We start from the raw sequence: 20,444 nt of genomic DNA, 5'->3' as shown, positions 1-20,444 counted from the left end.
AGTCCCCCCGGGAGCCCTAAACCTAACCCACCCCCCCGCGGCTGTCCGCTCGCGCGCGCCCGGCGTCACTGCGATCGTGATGCCGGGCGCCGGTCTCCCGGCGTCGGGGAAATGCGGGCGTCTACATCTAGACGCCCGTCATTTCACCCTTGCCGGGATAAGACAGTCGGGAAGCCGGCTGCCGGTATTTAGGCAGTCGGCTTCCCGATTGCCTCCCCCCCTAAACCTAACCCTAATACTAACACTAAATCTAACCCAAACCACAGTCTAATGCTAACCTACCCGTAGCGTAATTCTAACTTTAACTGCAGCCTAACCCTATGCCTATGCGCAGCCTAACCCTATGCGCACCCTATGCCTATGCGCAGCCTAACCCTATGCCTATGCGCAGCCTAACCCTATGCCTATGCGCAACCTAATGCTATGCCCATCCGCATCCTAACCCTAAATCTAATCCTAATTCTAACTCTAAACCTAACCCTAACTGCAGCCTAACCCTATGCCTATGCGCAGCCTAGCCCTAACTCTAAACCTAACCGCAGCCTAACCCTATCCGCAACCTAGCCATAAACCTAATCCTAACTCTAAACCTAACCCAAACCACAACGTAGCCCTAACCGCAGCTACACCCTATCCGCAGCCACACTCTAATCCTAACTCTAAGCCTAATGCTAACTCTAAGCCTAACCCTAACCGCAGCCTAATCCTATCCCTATCCGCAGCCTCAACCTAATCCTAACTCTAAACCTAATTGCAGCCTAACCCTATCCGTAGCCTAGCCTTAACCGCAGCCTAATCCTAACCCCAAAGCTAAACCTAAACACGTAATGCGACATTCTCAATGTTGGTATTCAGAACATATTGACATTCTGAATGTGCCCAACATGGCGATTCAATGTGGCTGCCATTACAGATCTACTGTAGGATGAGACCCAAATCATGTAATATATTTAAGTATAATTCAAACTGTAAAGCGCAACGGAATGTGCTGCGCTATATAAGAAACTGTTAATAAATAAATAATAATTCATATTGAGGAATGGAAAGGCAGCGCAGCTCTCCACGCGGCAGGGCGCACCTCTGTATTATTTCTCTTCGAGGAACACAGTGCAGTCACCCGAACGCCTTTCTGCTGCCGGCATGAATTTCTGCTCCTGCACCATCGCAGAAGTCTAGCAGCAGTTTGGGAATTCTGGGCGCACGGCGAATCCGCGGCTCATTTTGCTCTGTGCATAGGATGTTTTGACGCTTCATAAATCACATCTTCAGACACATTTTGGAGCAAATTTAAATTTTATAAAAGATATGGCTGACATTCTGAAATTTTAATTTGGAAATATTATTTAAATGCAACAAATGAACAGAAGTGCACAGAAAGAACCTGTTGATAGGTGAGTACGCTACTGCGCAGACTCCATTATGTTCCTCCGCGGAGGCTTCATTCCCTGCTGCAAGATGGCAGATACTAGTCTTTCTTCTTCCTCCACTAGGGGGCACAGGGATGACATTGGGTTATAGCCTGGAGAGGAGAGTCTGGGCACCAAGCAGTTAAATGAACGTTCCCACAAGCCCAGGCTCCTCTCCTCTATACCCCGCCCCCAGCCACCAGCAGCCAGTTGTAGTTTGGTGCCGGCTAGGGGCGGGCACCTTGTTAGCGGGGCTGCATTTTAGTGGCCTTCCATTGAATTTATTTTACTCTACTTTTTTGAGCAAGCGATGCAGGGCGTCCTATAGGTCACTGTCACCGCTGCTCCACTGACTGGGTCAGTGACTTCAGCCACGGACTCCAGAGGGCCCGGAGCCGCAAGCTGGGCTGACTGATAAGAGCGGCTCCCTGCTAACAGGAAGCTGCACACTCGCGGCTGTCACCACGGTGCAGGAGACCACCACCGGTGCTGGTTGTGAGGGTACCAAATGTCTCCACTCCGCTCACTGAAACCACCAGGGTTAACTTTGGAAGGGGACACCACTTACCCTGGGGTCCACACCAAACAGAGGAGGAAGGCTCCTCCTGTTAGCCCCTCCCTCAACCCTGGGCGTGCTTCCTCACTGCAGACAGCACAACCCAGGTTGAAACCTTTCCTCTCTCCACCTCCTCTGAATGCATGATCGCCCATTTTATGCATTGCCCGCCTCAGCACAGCTCAGGGAGAGACGTTTGGGCTCCTGTCTCCTCAATAACTCGCTCTCGTCAGCCAGGTTATGTATTTAGCGCCTGCCTGCTACAAACTAGCTGGTTAGTTGAGCATTATTAGCCCACTTTTTCTCAGCATTGAGTGGCTTGGGTGCATGTGAGTATATTTGTATACTCTATTGTGTGTCTGTGGGCCCTGCTGTCGATCCGGTCACCTTTGGGACACCCCTGGACGGTGGTAATTGTTTGCTGAGATATACTTAATTACCATTTGGACACTCTTTGCGTTCCTCTGATAACACACTAGCTGCTTAGGCCTTTGTGTGTGGGGTCTTTTTGGATCACCTATAATGTTTTCCAGGAATAAAGCTACCAAGGAGGTGGTGGCTTGTGTAACTCTCATTTCTCCGCAGGATCCGGACCATGATGGCCTTTGCATCCATTGTTTTTCGGCTACACAGCAGGAGATGCCTTCAGCAGCGGGATCCAGTCAGGAACCGGCTTGGGCCTCTACACTGGCACAGGTAATGTCACAGTTAGTAGACCGGCTAGCTCCCCCAGCGCTCCCTGTTATTAACAATCTCCCTGCTCCACAACTACAGTTGCAGAGCCACCGTGGATGCAGTCCTTTTCTCAGTCGGTGCAAGGACTGGTTCAGGTGTCGGCGTCTTTTCAACAGATGCTGAACAAGGACAGAGCTCCCAGACGCAGGTCTGCAGCACCTGAAAGTCCTACGCCACTGTCTGGGGGCACTTCTCATGAAGGTTCTTTGGACGATGAGGCTAGTGTCTGTATTACCTCAGAGGTTGAGACTTCCACAGTCCCAGAGGAAACTATGTCCCCAGTGGATGTGAAGGCTCTTATCAGAGCAGTTAAATCCATACTCCTGGTAGAGTATTCGGTGCAGCTGCCTAAAGCCAAATTTTTGGTGTTTAAGCGTCAAAAGAAGTCGGTGACTGAGTTCCCTTCTTCAGCGCAGTTAGAGGACCTCCATGCGGAGGCATGGACTCACCCTAATAGACGTTTTTTAGGTTTCCAAGCGTATTGCTTCTTTTTACCCTTTCCTGGCAGCAGATAGGACTAAGTGGGAGTCTCCTCCCCAGTAGATGCTCATATTACTCCTATTATTAGGTCATCTCTGCTTCTGATTCCGAACATGGCTTCTCTTAAAGATCCTACCGATCGGAAGCTCAAAAATGTATTTAAAATCAATTATGTGAATGCAGGTGCTCTTGCTTGTCCAACCCTTGCTTCTGCTTGGGTAGCTAAAGCGGTTGGCTGTTAGGTGGATGCTTTAGAGGACAGGCTTACCTCAGGTACTTAGTTGGGCATGTTAGGGAGGCAGCTTCCTACCAATCAGAGGCGGCTATAGATACAGGCATTTTGACCTCTAAGGTGTTGGCTTTGGCCGTTGCTTCCAGGCGGGCTTTCTGGCTACGCACCTGAAGGGTGACCCAGAATCCAAAAAAGCACTAAAAGCTCTTCCTTATTTGGGGTTTCTTCTCTTTGGACCCGAATTAGATGCCACCAGTTTAGTCACAATTTTGTCTAAGTCGACTTTCTAGCCTTCAGTGGCTCTGCCCAGACCTAGGACATCGGTTTCTCGTTCCTTTTGTCTGCAGGGAAAAGACAGATGTCAACCATTTTCCAGAAGCCAGGATCCTTTCTCCAAAGGCTCCAAGTCGCGAGGTTAGCACCCTTGGTCCACCAGACGTCTTGCTGTCAAGCCAGTGGACAAGCCTGCTCCATGATGGGGCGGGCCTCCAACCGGGGGAACCCCGGGTGGAAGGCCGGCTTCTGCTCTTCTCGGCTATGTGGATGCAGATCACAACAGACACCTGGGTCAGAGGCATCAGGTCACAGGGCTATGCTCTTACTTTTCAGAAGCGGCCACAACATGTTTTTTTTCACATGTCTTCCCGCACAGCCAGGAAGGGCAGAAGCTCTCGAGGAGTTTATTAATTCCCTCCTGGCCTCCAAAGTTATCATTCCCGTCCCTCCATCTCAGAGAGTGTTAGGTTTCTATGCCAATCTTTTCCTGGTACAGGAGCCAGAGGGCTCATTTCTACCTATTCTCAATTCGAAGCAACTCAACAGATTACTTTGCATACTCAGATTCCGCATGGAATCCCTGCATTCCATCATTCTTTCTCTGGAACCGGGGGACTTTATGGCTTCATTGGACATCCAGGATGCCTGTTTACATATTCCCATCCGAGCCAGCTACCAATGATTCCTAAGGTTTACAGTAAGAAACACACATTATCAATTTCAGGCTTTACCTTTTGGTCTGTCCACGGCCCCTTGTGTGTTCACAAAGGTAATAGCAGCGCACCTTTGCCGCAGGGAAGTCCGGATCTTGCCTTACCTGGACGACCTGCTTCTCTTGGCCCAGTCTCCAAAGGTCCTCAGGGATCACATCCACCTGAAGGTAGAATTGCTGCAGTCACACGGGTGTATAATCAATTGGCGGAAATCCACCTTGACTCCTTCTTAAGAGATGCTCTACTTAGGAGCATTGTTAGACTACAGGACTCAGCGAGTCTTCCTCCAAGCGGACAAGATATTGAGCCTGTAGTCAAGGATCCACTCCTTTCTGAGCCACTGGATATAATACATGCCTGTATGCAGATCATGGGGTCTCTAGTCTCCACCTTCGACATGGTGGAGTATGGACAGTTCCACTCCCTGTCCTCTCCAAATGGTCATTCTGGTGCGATGGAACAAGTCTCACCCAAATCTCAAAGCTCAGATGCTCATTCTTCCTCTAGAAGTTAGACTCTCCCTCCTATGGTGGCTCCAGTGCTCACATCTGGACAAGGGGCATCCCTTTTGGATCCAAGATTGGGTCTTACTCACCACCGATGCAAGTCTTCGGGGGGTGGGGGCATTAATGTGTCATCAAACCTTCCAGGGTCAATGGACGGTAACAGAATGCAATATCCTAGAGCTCTGGGCCATGTACAAGGCGCTTTACCAGGCTCAGCCTCTTCTCCAGGGATGTCCTGTAAAAGTACAGTCGGGCAACGTGACAGCGTTCACATACTTAATCCACCAGGGTGGCACTCACAGCAAACATTCTCCATTGGGTGGAGTGTCATCTTCCAGCTCTGTCGGTGGCCTTCATCCCTGGATTCAGAATTGGGAGGCCGACTTCTTAACCCGCGGGACGTTCTTGCAGGCGAATCCGCTCTACATATTTCTACTGCTGGTCCGCCATTGGGGCCTACTGGACATAGACATGATGGCGTCTTGTCACAATCACCAGGTACCAAGATACTGCTCCCGCACCAGGGATCCCGACGCTCTACTGGTAGACGCAATGGCGGTTCCATGGGAGTTCCTTCTGATATACATTTTCCCTACAGTCTCGATGATTCTTAAGGTTCTCCGCAAATTCAAGCGTGAGGGAGACACAGTGATCCATGGTGGCGCCGGATTGGCCACGGCGGGTATGGTACTCTGATTTTTTGAGCCTCTCCATAGACGCACCACTGCGTCTCTCACTGAAGATGGATCTTCTGACACAGGGTCCATGCTTCCATCCGTATCTGGCCCGTCTCGCTTTGACGGGGTGGTGCTTGAGACATCCATCTTAAGAGCAAAGGGTTTCTCCAGAAGAGTGATTCTGACTATGCTTAATGCCAGGAAGCCCTCTTCGGCGAGGATCTATCACCGGGTCTGGCGCACCTATTTTGCTTGGTGCATGAATAGGGGTCTTAACCCCAATTTCTTTGCCTCTCCCTTATACTTTCCTTTCTACAGACAGGTCTGGATTTGGGCCTCCGTCTCTGTTCATTGAAGGTCCAGGTTTTGGCTTTGTCTGTTCACTTTCAGAGACAGATTGCATTACTGCCTGATGTGCGGACCTTCTTCCAGGGAGTTCTCCACGTTCAACCACCATACGTGTCCCCTGTGGCTCCCTGAACCCTGTCCCTGGTTCTCCGGGCTCTCCAATCTGCTCCTTTCGAACTGTTGTATGCAGGAGCTTATTTGGGGGAATATAGTGTTATATACTGTATGCAGGAGCATATGTGGGAGCATATAGTGTATGCAGGAGCATATGTGGGGCATATAGTGTTATATAGTGTATGCAGGAGCATGTAGTGTTATATAGTGTATGCAGGAGCATATGTGGGGCATATAGTGTTATATAGTGTATGCAGGGGCATATAGTGTTATATAGTGTATGCAGGAGCATATGTGGGGCATATAGTGTTATATAGTGTATGCAGGAGCATGTAGTGTTATATAGTGTATGCAGGAGCATATGTGGGGGCATATAGTGTTGTATAGTGTATGCAGGAGCATATGTGGGGGCATGTAGTGTTATATAGTGTATAGAGGAGCATATGTGGGGGCATATAGTGTTATATAGAGTATGGCGGAGCATATGTGGGGCATATAGTGTTATATAGTGTATGCAGGAGCATATGTGGGGCATATAGTGTTATATAGTGTATGCAGGAGCATATGTGGGGCATATAGTGTTATATATTGTATGCAGGAGCATATGTGGAGCATATAGTGTTATATAGTGTATGCAGGAGCATATGTGGGGCATATAGTGTTATATATTGTATGCAGGAGCATTTGTGGGGCATATAGTGTTATATAGTGTATGCAGGAGCAAGTAGTGTTATATATTGTATGCAGGAGCATTTGTGGGGCATATAGTGTTATATAGTGTATGCAGGAGCATATGTGGGGTTATATAGTGTATACAGGAGCATATGTGGGGGTATATAGTGTTATATAGTGTGTGGGGGTATATAGTGTTATATAGTGTATACAGGAGCATACAGCGCCCATGGCCTGCATGACGCCAATTACTGGACTCTTGTGGCTTTTACTGAATCTCCACTTTGACACGTCTCACTCCAGCCCAGACCAGCACTAAGGGTCAGATGGAGCCTGACATAAGCCATCGATCAGCGACTACACGCTCAGGTCCTGGTGGGCAGCCAAGTCCCGGTGCTCTAGTTAATGATTCTGGATGATCCTCACCACCGCCAGAGCTCCTTATATCAACAATTCAGTCTTTGTTCCAACACCTGATGGGAAATCAATGTCCGGCCTGTGAGTGACACAGGATAAAATCATTGGCATTCCTCTGTGCACCCAGGGAGGTTACATAGGGGCACTCACCACACTTTAGCTCAATGGGGCATAGCTGTCGGAAGTAACACATAGAAATATAATAATCTTTGTGAATCAGTCTTTATGTTGTTACCAAAATATATTAAAACCTGCTGGTTAAGAATCCGCATGGTGGCTGGACCCCAGCTGTACAGGACTGAGTATACTGTATACAGGAATATCACTTTCCACCGAACATTCCTGAGGGGGGGGGGAATCAGGACAAGCAAAGGCAGGCCCTCAATTTATATCATTTGCCATGACTATCCAAAAAACTGGGACTGTTTGCAGCGATGCAGACCAACTTGGGCCCCGGGATCATCCTTAGGACTCGACCCCATAAAACCCATGCACCTGCGGATTTCCCAGCCGTAACGCTGGTGGGGCTCCCATCAGTTTGAAATGAGAACCAGGGACCCCCACGTGATCAGAATTTTGCTCCGACGGCTATAAAATCCACCCCAAAATCTCTTTATAGGTGTCAGAACTGGGGCCCTCATTCAGAGCCGCTCGCTAGCGGCAGTACGCTCGTTCCGAGCGATGTTCGCACATCTGCGCATGCGTACGGTTTTTAGTACGCATGCGCGAACCAGTCAGTGCGGCCGAAAATCGTTTGTACGCTATATAGCGAGTGCCTGTTATTTTGAGTGACAGAATGAGGCGTATGTGGGTGGTAACAGGGGAAGGTGCTTGAAAACGGGGGAGTGGAATTGGAATGCAGGCGTGCTTAAATGTCAAAATGGGCGTTTTAAGGGTGTGCATAATTAATACAGCAGCGTCATTGACCACGTCACTTGTTTTTTTTTAGCTCAGAACTGCTCGCAATATAGCGGTAGGAAAAACCAACCACAAGAATAGCGAGCAGTTCATACGCTGTACGATGTACTCGATTAATCTAATAAATAGCGGACATGACGTATGGTGCGAGCGGCCAGGGGGCGTTTTGATCAAATAAACGAGCGTATGTTTTGCGCGCTCGTTCAGACTTAGAGGTGGGAACAGACTGCAATTTGCGAACGGATCATTTGAATAGCCACCCCTTGTTTTTGAACGAACGACCGCAAATAGCGAACGGCTCTGAATCAGGCCCTGTGTTAGGAACCTATTTAAACTTATGCGGTCAATCTGAGTTCATCATGAGTTTACATTTTGAAAAAAAAGAAGGTATTGGGCCTCATTCATAGGTGGACGAAGGAGCTTCCGCAGCTGCATGTATTGGCGGCCGACCGTCTATGACCCTATGCAAATGCCGCTACAGAGTCCTTCCCATGTGGATCATCTCCACGTGTGCGCTAAGACACCTCCCTGTTACTGCCCAATACACTTCTCCCTGCGTGCGTCTGAAATCGCAACTGCAACTCTGCATGGACACAACCGGGACTCATGCGCAGTGGGACTAGCAAAAAACGGCTCTACTACGCCCAACATCGGCAGTGCGACCACCCCTCAATCCGAGCCATTGTGAGATGAACATACTGGTTGACAAAAACCGGCTCTAACTTGGAAGCAGATGATGAGCGCACTATTCACGCGTCGCCTTGAGGTCACAGGAGCTGATAGCAGCCTGGGGGGTTTCTTTGTTTGGTACCTTAGTACACGCCCCTTACGTCCATCGGTGTCACGCATGAAATAACTGACTGGCCACATTCTAATGAGTATCGGGATTGGCGATAAATAGCTGCCTCTCGTGTTTCGTTGACCCCCGCACTTTGGGGCTCATTTATCAACGAGTTTAATCATACGAGTGATAAAACTTGTTGCGTATGATAATGGTGCTCCAGCCAATCAGCTCCCAGCTGTCATCTGTTTGAAAACTGACAGTTGGGAGCTGATTGGCTGGAGCATCGTTTATCATACGCAACGAGTTTTAAAACTCGTTGATAAATGAGGCCCTTTAATACCCTAAGATGTCCCTGGCTTTGCTAGTAACTAGGGTACCAGGGACTAACAATGTGTCTCTGTTTGGATTATACAGCAGTGAACAGTGACCTGCCATATTGTTCCTGCTCCTATTATGTATAAAAACACAGACGAGTTGTTATAAAAATAATGATTGCCCTGTAAGATGATATTATTTCTGCGTCTAAGCTCCTATTACCATCGCTGATGATGATGATGATAAAGGCAGCGCTGAGATCATCACTCAGCATATACAGTCTCTGGGTAACCTAGCGAGGAGAATGTTTACATCCGTTACCGGAAGATACAGCGATGATGGGATGTAGTTTGGAAGCCGACGGTCTAAATCCCGACCGCCGGCTTCCAGACGTTCTAATCCCGGCGTGGTAATAACCAGAAGCCGGAAGACCGACGCCCAGCATCCCGATCGAAGTGACGCCGGGCGCGGACAGCCGCTGGGGGGGGGGGGGGGTGTTTGGTTTAGGGCTCTTGGGGGGGGACTTAGGGTTATGCACCCTCCGGGGAGGTTAGGGTTAGGCTAGGGGAAGGGAGGGTTAGGGTTTGGCACCCCTGGGGGGAGGTAAGGGTTAGGCACCCCCACGGGGGACTTAGGTTTAGGCGGCGGGGAAGGGGGGGTTAGGTTTAGGCACTTGGGGGGGAGGTTAGGGTTAGGCACCCCTAAGGGAGGGTAAGGGTTGGGGGGGGGGGGGAATTAGGTTAGCGATACTTATTTTAGGGGCGATCAGGATTTTCACCATTGCCGTGCTGCCGCTGTTGGGATTTGAACTGCTGGACATGCGTCCGGCGGTAATACCTACTACACCCAGCAATGATGACTGTCGTTCTGCGCCGGTGCACAGCAGGCTGGGGGATTTCCATACTTTCCATGTCACGCGCCCCCAGATATCCGCAACTACAAGTACGCACGCTCCACTTGTGCCCATGTTGTAACCACTTCTCTTATGTGCACAACGGGATTTCCTGCTCAGCATCATATAGGGATCAATGAATGTATAATGTCGACACTAGAATGACTACACTTATGATGTCAACATGATTAAAATGTCAACATCATAATTGTGCAAAAACAAGAAGCAGCAAAGGACTAATGTGCCTCTGGTTACACATAAAAACACACAAGGACTGGTGTAACGTAAAATCTATTGATAACCTCTGCGCTGATAATATAGGAGAAGAATGTTATAGAGGAAGTCACACTCTGATTTAAGAAATAATGGGCACATTTATTATTATAATAATCAATTCATTGACCGGTCAATGACTAGTAGAATTAATTTGTTATGGTGCATGGATGGGGACATTAAGACACTAATCTCTGCAGTAATGGGGGAGAGGGGGATTGTGGCTAAAGCAGTATAGAGACAAAGGATAAAACTGCGCACCCGTAAGGGAAATTAGGCGCGGTATCACCTCCTGTGAGTGCGACAGAGTTATTTAAACTTTAGGCTGAACACAGTCTGATTCTGAGATTTCTGCAATGCCGATATTTATACAGATCCAGCGATCGTTTGCAATTGCCCATGTGTGTAAGCGCAGCGATTGTTTCACGATTATGCTCACACAGAGGATTCACTGAAAGTGAGTGACAGGTAGTCAGCGTTGGAGGGTGGCTAGGCAAACAAAGGCGCGCCTGACCACTTAAACGCCGTTTCCTAGGCGTGCATAAATTAGCCATTACGTTCTCCTTCGCAGCATGAGAGCTCTCAGCGTGACAGGAGGAGACGCTGTGTTTGAGACAGGTCAGACTTGCCGCATATGCTGCGTGACTGCCCGATCTACGTCGATGTTAGCGATGTTCACGCTGGTGCGTGACGTCGGAGGGATAGGAGAAGGCAGCAGTGGGTGTCTCTATGCTCGGCTATGCTACGCTAGCCTATTTTCACGGGTGGGTTAAGATTGCATTCGCGTCCATCTCTGAATCCGGCCCACAGTCGGGGAAAGTAACCAGTTTACAGATATATTAAATATATTAAATATATTATATGTGACCGAATTGTTTGTGTTTATTTTCAGGATGGTCGCACAGCGTTACATGTGGCCGCCGCGCACTCTAAGGAGGAGATCGTGAGACTTCTGCTGGCAAAGAAAGCTGAGCCCAATCTTCCCGGAGGGGTACAGTACAAGTCAATCATTATATTATTTATTATAATGACTATTTCACAGACTTTATACATTTCTGCTTCTTGCACATTTATTTAGCCAACATCTACAACAGACATTTATTACCAGTTATTTATCTAGCGCGCACCAGTTCTGCATAGCTGTACAGAGTATTTCAGACATTCATATCCCTGCCTCAGTGGAGCTTACAGTCTGTGGGGTCTAGTTACTAAGCAGTGTTAGGAGACAGAGTGAAAAGTGATAAGAAAGTGATAAGGTACCAGCCAGTCAGCTCCCAACTGTCATCTCACAGGCTGTGTTTGAAAAATGACAGTTGGGAGCTGACTGACTGGCACCTTATCACTTTCTTATCACTTTTCACTCTGGCCCTGATTCAGAGCCGGACGCTCTGACAGAGCGCTCGCTCTGAACCTGGGCCGTCCCTCTGAATTTAAGAGCGGCCTCGTGGCCGCTCGCATAGCTGTGGGTGACCACCCACAGCTATAGCGAGCGGCCAAAATGAGAATTATTACCCTCTCATATGGGCAACAACTGTTTTATGGGAGAGATTCAGGGCCTGATTCAGAGCCGGACGCTCTGACAGAGCGCTCTCTCTGAATCAGGGCCGGCCTTCTGTTTTTTTCGAACGGCCTCCTGGCCGCTCACATAGCTATAGCGAGCGGCCATGATGATGGTCGCGATGGTCAAGACCATCGCGACCATCGGGCTTGCCTCTCGGACATGGCTTTCATGTTCTTTCTCTAGGTAATATAATTTCTTCACACCCAGAGGAAACCCGCAATCACAAGCAGAACGTACAGACTACACACAGATATGTGCCAGCATTGTCTGTTGTCTTTGTTCCCCCAGGTGAAGGACCAGCTGCCCCTTCATTACACAGCCCAGCGAATCAGCGGTGCTGTCACTGTCATCCAGACGCTGCTAAAGGCATCACACAAGGATGCCCGGCTCACCCAGGATAAGGTAAGGTATACACATAGATAGGCACCACTAAATCACCAACTGCCAAACAATATCACCCCCTCATCATTAAATAAGCCCGCCTCAAAAGATTAACTATTTCCATCATCCCCATCAATAAGAAACTCTGACATCAGCAATTATTAATTCCATTAATATTCGATGGATAAATAGAAATATATAAAACCAAGACCCTATTTAGTAAAACAGGTGTCCCTAATTAGGAGAGAACAGGTGACCCTAGTTAGGAGAGAGCGTTTGTCCCTAGTTAGGAGAAAGTAGGCGACCCTAGTTATGAGAGAGTGGGTGATCCTAGTTAGGAGAGAGAGAGAGTTTGACTCTAATTAGGAGAGAGCAGGTGGCCCTAGTTAAGAAAGTGTATATGACCCTATTTAGGAGAGTTCAAGTGACCCTAGTTAGGAAGAAGCATGTGGTTCCAGTCAGGCGAGAGCAGGTGGCCCTAGTTAGGAGAGAGCAGGTGGCCCTAGTTAGGAGAGAGCAGGTGGCCCTAGTTAGGAGAGAGCAGGTGGCCCTAGTTAGGAGAGAGCAGGTGGCCCTAGTTAGGAGAGAGCAGGTGGCCCTAGTTAGGAGAGAGCAGGTGGCCCTAGTTAGGAGAGAGCAGGTGGCCCTAGTTAGGAGAGAGCAGGTGGCCCTAGTTAGGAGAGAGCAGGTGGCCCTAGTTAGGAGAGGGCAGGTGACCCTAGTTAGGAGAGGGCAGGTGACCCTAGTTAGGACTAGGGTCACCTAGTTAGGACTAGTTAGGAGAGAGCCGGTGACCCTATATATACATTTTTATTATTTTCAGAGTAATCTCTCTAATTACTAAGTGATTAATGTAATGTGTGATTTCCACTCCCAGGGCGGCTGCATCCCTCTGTTTTTATCAGTGGAGTCTGGTAATCTGGCCATATGTAAGGAGCTGCTGTCCTCTCACACTGACGCCCAGGTGAAAGCAACAAGCAACGTAAGGCCGGCAGGTGTTATTATCACTATCTGAGTTACAGATGATACAGTCAGGTTACCCTAGCATTGTGCTGTACATCCGCCAGGTGTTATTATCACTATGTGAGTTACAGATGATAGTCAGGTTACCCTAGCATTGTTCTGTACATCCGCCAGGTGTTATTATCATTATCTGAGTTACAGATGATACAGTCAGGTTACCCTAGCATTGTTCTGTACATCCGCCAGGTGTTATTATCACTATCTGAGTTACAGAGTATATAGTCAGGTTACCCTAGCATTGTTCTGTACATCCGCCAGGTGTTATTATCACTATCTGAGTTACAGATGATACAGTCAGGTTACCCTAGCATTGTGCTGTACATCAGCCAGGTGTTATTATCACTATCTGAGTTACAGATGATAGTCAGGTTACCCTAGCATTGTGCTGTACATCCGCCAGGTGTTATTATCACTATCTGAGTTACAGATGATACAGTCAGGTTACCCTAGCATTGTTCTGTACATCCGCCAGGTGTTATTATCACTATCTGAGTTACAGATGATACAGTCAGGTTACCCTAGCATTGTTCTGTACATCCGCCAGGTGTTATTATCACTATCTGAGTTACAGATGATACAGTCAGGTTACCCTAGCATTGTTCTGTACATCCGCCAGGTGTTATTATCACTATCTGAGTTACAGATGATAGTCAGGTTACCCTAGCATTGTGCTGTACATCCGCCAGGTGTTATTATCACTATCTGAGTTACAGATGATACAGTCAGGTTACCCTAGCATTGTTCTGTACATGCGCCAGGTGTTATTATCACTATCTGAGTTACAGATGATACAGTCAGGTTACCCTAGCATTGTGCTGTACATCCGCCAGGTGTTATTATCACTATCTGAGTTACAGAGGATACAGTCAGGTTACCCTAGCATTGTTCTGTACATCCGCCAGGTGTTATTATCACTATCTGAGTTACAGATGATACAGTCAGGTTACCCTAGCATTGTGCTGTACATCCGCCAGGTGTTATTGTCACTATCTGAGTTACAGATGATACAGTCAGGTTACCCTAGCATTGTTCTGTACATCCGCCAGGTGTTATTATCACTATCTGAGTTACAGATGATACAGTCAGGTTACCCTAGCATTGTGCTATACATCCGCCAGGTGTTATTATCACTATCTGAGTTACAGATGATACAGTCAGGTTACCCTAGCATTGTTCTGTACATCTGCCAGGTGTTATTATCACTATCTGAGTTACAGATTATATAGTCAGGTTACCCTAGCATTGTGCTGTACATCCGCCAGGTGTTATTATCACTATCTGAGTTACAGATGATAGCCAGGTTACCCGAGCATTGTGCTGTACATCAGCCAGGTGTTATTATCACTATCTGAGTTACAGATGATACAGTCAGGTTACCCTAGCATTGTGCTGTACATCCGCCAGGTGTTATTGTCACTATCTGAGTTACAGATGATACAGTCAGGTTACCCTAGCATTGTGCTGTACATCCGCCAGGTGTTATTATCACTATCTGAGTTACAGATGATACAGTCAGGTTACTCTAGCATTGTTCTGTACATCCGCCAGGTGTTATTATCACTATCTGAGTTACAGAGGATACAGTCAGGTTACCCTAGCATTGTGCTGTACATCCGCCAGGTGTTATTATCACTATCTGAGTTACAGATGATAGCCAGGTTACCCTAGCATTGTACTGTACATCCGCCAGGTGTTATTATCACTATCTGAGTTACAGATGATACAGTCAGGTTACCCTAGCATTGTTCTGTACATGCGCCAGGTGTTATTATCACTATCTGAGTTACAGATGATACAGTCAGGTTACCCTAGCATTGTTCTGTACATCCGCCAGGTGTTATTATCACTATCTGAGTTACAGATGATACAGTCAGGTTACCCTAGCATTGTGCTGTACATCCGCCAGGTGTTATTATCACTATCTGAGTTACAGATGATACAGTCAGGTTACCCTAGCATTGTTCTGTACATCCGCCAGGTGTTATTATCACTATCTGAGTTACAGATGATAGTCAGGTTACCCTAGTATTGTTCTGTACATCCGCCAGGTGTTATTATCACTATCTGAGTTACAGAGTAAACAGTCAGGTTACCCTAGTATTGTGCTGTACATCCGCCAGGTGTTATTATCACTATCTGAGTTACAGATGATACAGTCAGGTTACCCTAGCATTGTTCTGTACATCCGCCAGGTGTTATTATCACTATCTGAGTTACAGATGATACAGTCAGGTTACCCTAGCATTGTTCTGTACATTCGCCAGGTGTTATTATCACTATCTGAGTTACAGATGATACAGTCAGGTTACCCTAGCATTGTGCTGTACATCCGCCAGGTGCTATTATCACTATCTGAGTTACAGATTATATAGTCAGGTTACCCTAGCATTGTTCTGTACATCCGCCAGGTGCTATTATCACTATCTGAGTTACAGATGATACAGTCAGGTTACCCTAGCATTGTGCTGTACATCCGCCAGGTGTTATTATCACTATCTGAGTTACAGATGATACAGTCAGGTTACCCTAGCATTGTGCTGTACATCCGCCAGGTGTTATTATCACTATCTGAGTTACAGATGATAGTCAGGTTACCCTAGCATTGTGTTGTACATCCGCCAGGTGTTATTATCACTATCTGAGTTACAGATGATACAGTCAGGTTACCCTAGCATTGTGCTGTACATCCGCCAGGTGTTATTATCACTATCTGAGTTACAGATGATACAGTCAGGTTACCCTAGCATTGTGCTGTACATCCGCCAGGTGTTATTATCACTGTCTGAGTTACAGAGTATACAGTCAGGTTACCCTAGCATTGTTCTGTACATCCGCCAGGTGTTATTATCACTATCTGAGTTACAGATGATATAGTCAGGTTACCCTAGCATTGTTCAGTACATCCGCCAGGTGTTATTATCACTATCTGAGTTACAGAGGATACAGTCAGGTTACCCTAGCATTGTTCTGTACATCCGCCAGGTGTTATTATCACTATGTGAGTTACAGATGATACAGTCAGGTTACCCTAGCATTGTTCTGTACATCCGCCAGGTGTTATTATCACTATCTGAGTTACAGATGATTGTCAGGTTACCCTAGCATTGTTCTGTACATCCGCCAGGTGTTATTATCACTATCTGAGTTACAGATGATAGTCAGGTTACCCTAGCATTGTTCTGTACATCCGCCAGGTGTTATTATCACTATCTGAGTTACAGAGTATACAGTCAGGTTACCCTAGCATTGTGCTGTACATCCGCCAGGTGTTATTATCACTATCTGAGTTACAGATGATAGTCAGGTTACCCTAGCATTGTTCTGTACATCCGCCAAGTGTTATTATCACTATCTGAGTTACAGAGTATACAGTCAGGTTACCCTAGCATTGTGCTGTACATCCGCCAGGTGTTATTATCACTATCTGAGTTACAGAGTATACAGTCAGGTTACCCTAGGATTGTTCTGTACATCCGCCAGGTGTTATTATCATTATCTGAGTTACAGATTATATAGTCAGGTTACCCTAGCATTGTTCTGTACATCCGCCAGGTGCTATTATCACTATCTGAGTTACAGATGATACAGTCAGGTTACCCTAGCATTGTTCTGTACATCCGCCAGGTGTTATTATCAGTATCTGAGTTACAGATTATATAGTCAGGTTACCCTAGTATTGTTCTGTACATCCGCCAGGTGTTATTATCACTATCTGAGTTACAGATGATAGCCAGGTTACCCGAGCATTGTGCTGTACATCAGCCAGGTGTTATTATCACTATCTGAGTTACAGATGATACAGTCAGGTTACCCTAGCATTGTGCTGTACATCCGCCAGGTGTTATTGTCACTATCTGAGTTACAGATGATACAGTCAGGTTACCCTAGCATTGTGCTGTACATCCGCCAGGTGTTATTATCACTATCTGAGTTACAGATGATACAGTCAGGTTACCCTAGCATTGTTCTGTACATCCGCCAGGTGTTATTATCACTATCTGAGTTACAGATGATACAGTCAGGTTACCCTAGCATTGTTCTGTACATCCGCCAGGTGTTATTATCACTATCTGAGTTACAGATGATAGTCAGGTTACCCTAGTATTGTTCTGTACATCCGCCAGGTGTTATTATCACTATCTGAGTTACAGAGTAAACAGTCAGGTTACCCTAGTATTGTGCTGTACATCCGCCAGGTGTTATTATCACTATCTGAGTTACAGATGATACAGTCAGGTTACCCTAGCATTGTTCTGTACATCCGCCAGGTGTTATTATCACTATCTGAGTTACAGATGATACAGTCAGGTTACCCTAGCATTGTTCTGTACATTCGCCAGGTGTTATTATCACTATCTGAGTTACAGATGATACAGTCAGGTTACCCTAGCATTGTGCTGTACATCCGCCAGGTGCTATTATCACTATCTGAGTTACAGATTATATAGTCAGGTTACCCTAGCATTGTTCTGTACATCCGCCAGGTGCTATTATCACTATCTGAGTTACAGATGATACAGTCAGGTTACCCTAGCATTGTGCTGTACATCCGCCAGGTGTTATTATCACTATCTGAGTTACAGATGATACAGTCAGGTTACCCTAGCATTGTGCTGTACATCCGCCAGGTGTTATTATCACTATCTGAGTTACAGATGATAGTCAGGTTACCCTAGCATTGTGCTGTACATCCGCTAGGTGTTATTATCACTATCTGAGTTACAGATGATACAGTCAGGTTACCCTAGCATTGTGCTGTACATCCGCCAGGTGTTATTATCACTATCTGAGTTACAGATGATACAGTCAGGTTACCCTAGCATTGTGCTGTACATCCGCCAGGTGTTATTATCACTGTCTGAGTTACAGAGTATACAGTCAGGTTACCCTAGCATTGTTCTGTACATCCGCCAGGTGTTATTATCACTATCTGAGTTACAGATGATATAGTCAGGTTACCCTAGCATTGTTCTGTACATCCGCCAGGTGTTATTATCACTATCTGAGTTACAGAGGATACAGTCAGGTTACCCTAGCATTGTTCTGTACATCCGCCAGGTGTTATTATCACTATCTGAGTTACAGATTATATAGTCAGGTTACCCTAGCATTGTTCTGTACATCCGCCAGGTGTTATTATCACTATCTGAGTTACAGATGATAGTCAGGTTACCCTAGCATTGTTCTGTACATCCGCCAGGTGTTATTATCACTATCTGAGTTACAGATTATATAGTCAGGTTACCCTAGCATTGTTCTGTACATCCGCCAGGTGTTATTATCACTATCTGAGTTACAGATGATACAGTCAGGTTACCTTAGCATTGTGCTGTACATCAGCCTGGTGTTATTATCACTATCTGAGTTACAGATGATAGTCAGGTTACCCTAGCATTGTGCTGTACATCCGCCAGGTGTTATTATCACTATCTGAGTTACAGATGATAGTCAGGTTACCCTAGTATTGTTCTGTACATCCGCCAGGTGTTATTATCACTATCTGAGTTACAGATGATACAGTCAGGTTACCCTAGCATTGTTCTGTACATCCGCCAGGTGTTATTATCACTATCTGAGTTACAGATGATACAGTCAAGTTACCCTAGCATTGTACTGTACATTCGCCAGGTGTTTGTATCATCTGTAACTCAGATAGTGATAATGTCAGGTTACCCTAGCATTGTTCTGTACATTCGCCAGGTGTTATTATCACTATCTGAGTTACAGATGATACAGTCAGGTTACCCTAGCATTGTGCTGTACATCCGCCAGGTGTTATTATCACTATCTGAGTTACAGATGATACAGTCAGGTTACCCTAGCATTGTTCTGTACATCCGCCAGGTGTTATTATCACTATCTGAGTTACAGATGATACAGTCAGGTTACCCTAGCATTGTGCTGTACATGCGCCAGGTGTTATCACTATCTGAGTTACAGATGATAGTCAGGTTACCCTAGCATTGTTCTGTACATCCGCCAGGTGTTATTATCACTATCTGAGTTACAGATGATACAGTCAAGTTACCCTAGCATTGTACTGTACATTCGCCAGGTGTTTGTATCATCTGTAACTCAGATAGTGATAATGTCAGGTTACCCTAGCATTGTTCTGTACATTCGCCAGGTGTTATTATCACTATCTGAGTTACAGAGTATACAGTCAGGTTACCCTAGCATTGTTCTGTACATCCGCCAGGTGTTATTATCACTATCTGAGTTACAGATGATACAGTCAGGTTACCCTAGCATTGTTCTGTACATCCGCCAGGTGTTATTATCACTATCTGAGTTACAGATGATACAGTCAGGTTACCCTAGCATTGTGCTGTACATCCGCCAGGTGTTATTATCACTATCTGAGTAACAGACGATAGTCAGGTTACCCTAGCATTGTGCTGTACATCCGCCAGGTGTTATTATCACTATCTGAGTTACAGATGATAGTCAGGTTACCCTAGCATTGTGCTGTACATCCGCCAGGTGTTATTATCACTATCTGAGTTACAGATGATACAGTCAGGTTACCCTAGCATTGTTCTGTACATCCGCCAGGTGTTATTATCACTATCTGAGTTACAGAGGATACAGTCAGGTTACCCTAGCATTGTTCTGTACATCCGCCAGGTGTTATTATCACTATCTGAGTTACAGATGATACAGTCAGGTTACCCTAGCATTGTTCTGTACATCCGCCAGGTGTTATTATCACTATCTGAGTTACAGATGATACAGTCAGGTTACCCTAGCATTGTGCTGTACATCCGCCAGGTGTTATTATCACTATCTGAGTTACAGATGATACAGTCAGGTTACCCTAGCATTGTTCTGTACATCCGCCAGGTGTTATTATCACTATCTGAGTTACAGAGTATACAGTCAGGTTACCCTAGTATTGTGCTGTACATCAGCCAGGTGTTATTATCACTATGTGAGTTACAGATGATAGTCAGGTTACCCTAGCATTGTTCTGTACATCCGCCAGGTGTTATTATCACTATCTGAGTTACAGATGATAGTCAGGTTACCCTAGCATTGTGCTGTACATTCTCCAGGTGTTATTATCACTATCTGAGTTACAGATGATAGTCAGGTTACCCTAGCATTGTTCTGTACATCCGCCAGGTGTTATTATCACTATCTGAGTTACAGAGTATACAGTCAG

General features: G+C 46.3%; 1 protein-coding gene across 1 annotated transcript in view; it reads left to right on the top strand.

Moving 5' to 3' along the window:
- The first annotated feature begins 12,127 nt into the window (after positions 1–12,127).
- LOC148521400 (uncharacterized) overlaps positions 12,128–20,444 on the top strand; it is a 206,981-nt gene continuing 198,664 nt past the window's right edge. The window contains 2 exon segments of the mRNA XM_088475227.1: positions 12,128–12,277; positions 13,134–13,238. Coding sequence (XP_088331353.1) covers positions 12,128–12,277; positions 13,134–13,238 — 255 coding nt within the window.

This window comes from Taudactylus pleione, unplaced genomic scaffold (assembly GCF_031769625.1).
Source record: "Taudactylus pleione unplaced genomic scaffold, aTauple2 ptg000168l, whole genome shotgun sequence".
Classification (NCBI taxonomy): domain Eukaryota; kingdom Metazoa; phylum Chordata; class Amphibia; order Anura; family Myobatrachidae; genus Taudactylus; species Taudactylus pleione.
The sequence above is the reverse complement of the archived record's forward strand: the minus strand, read 5'-3'. Positions and strand labels throughout refer to the sequence as shown.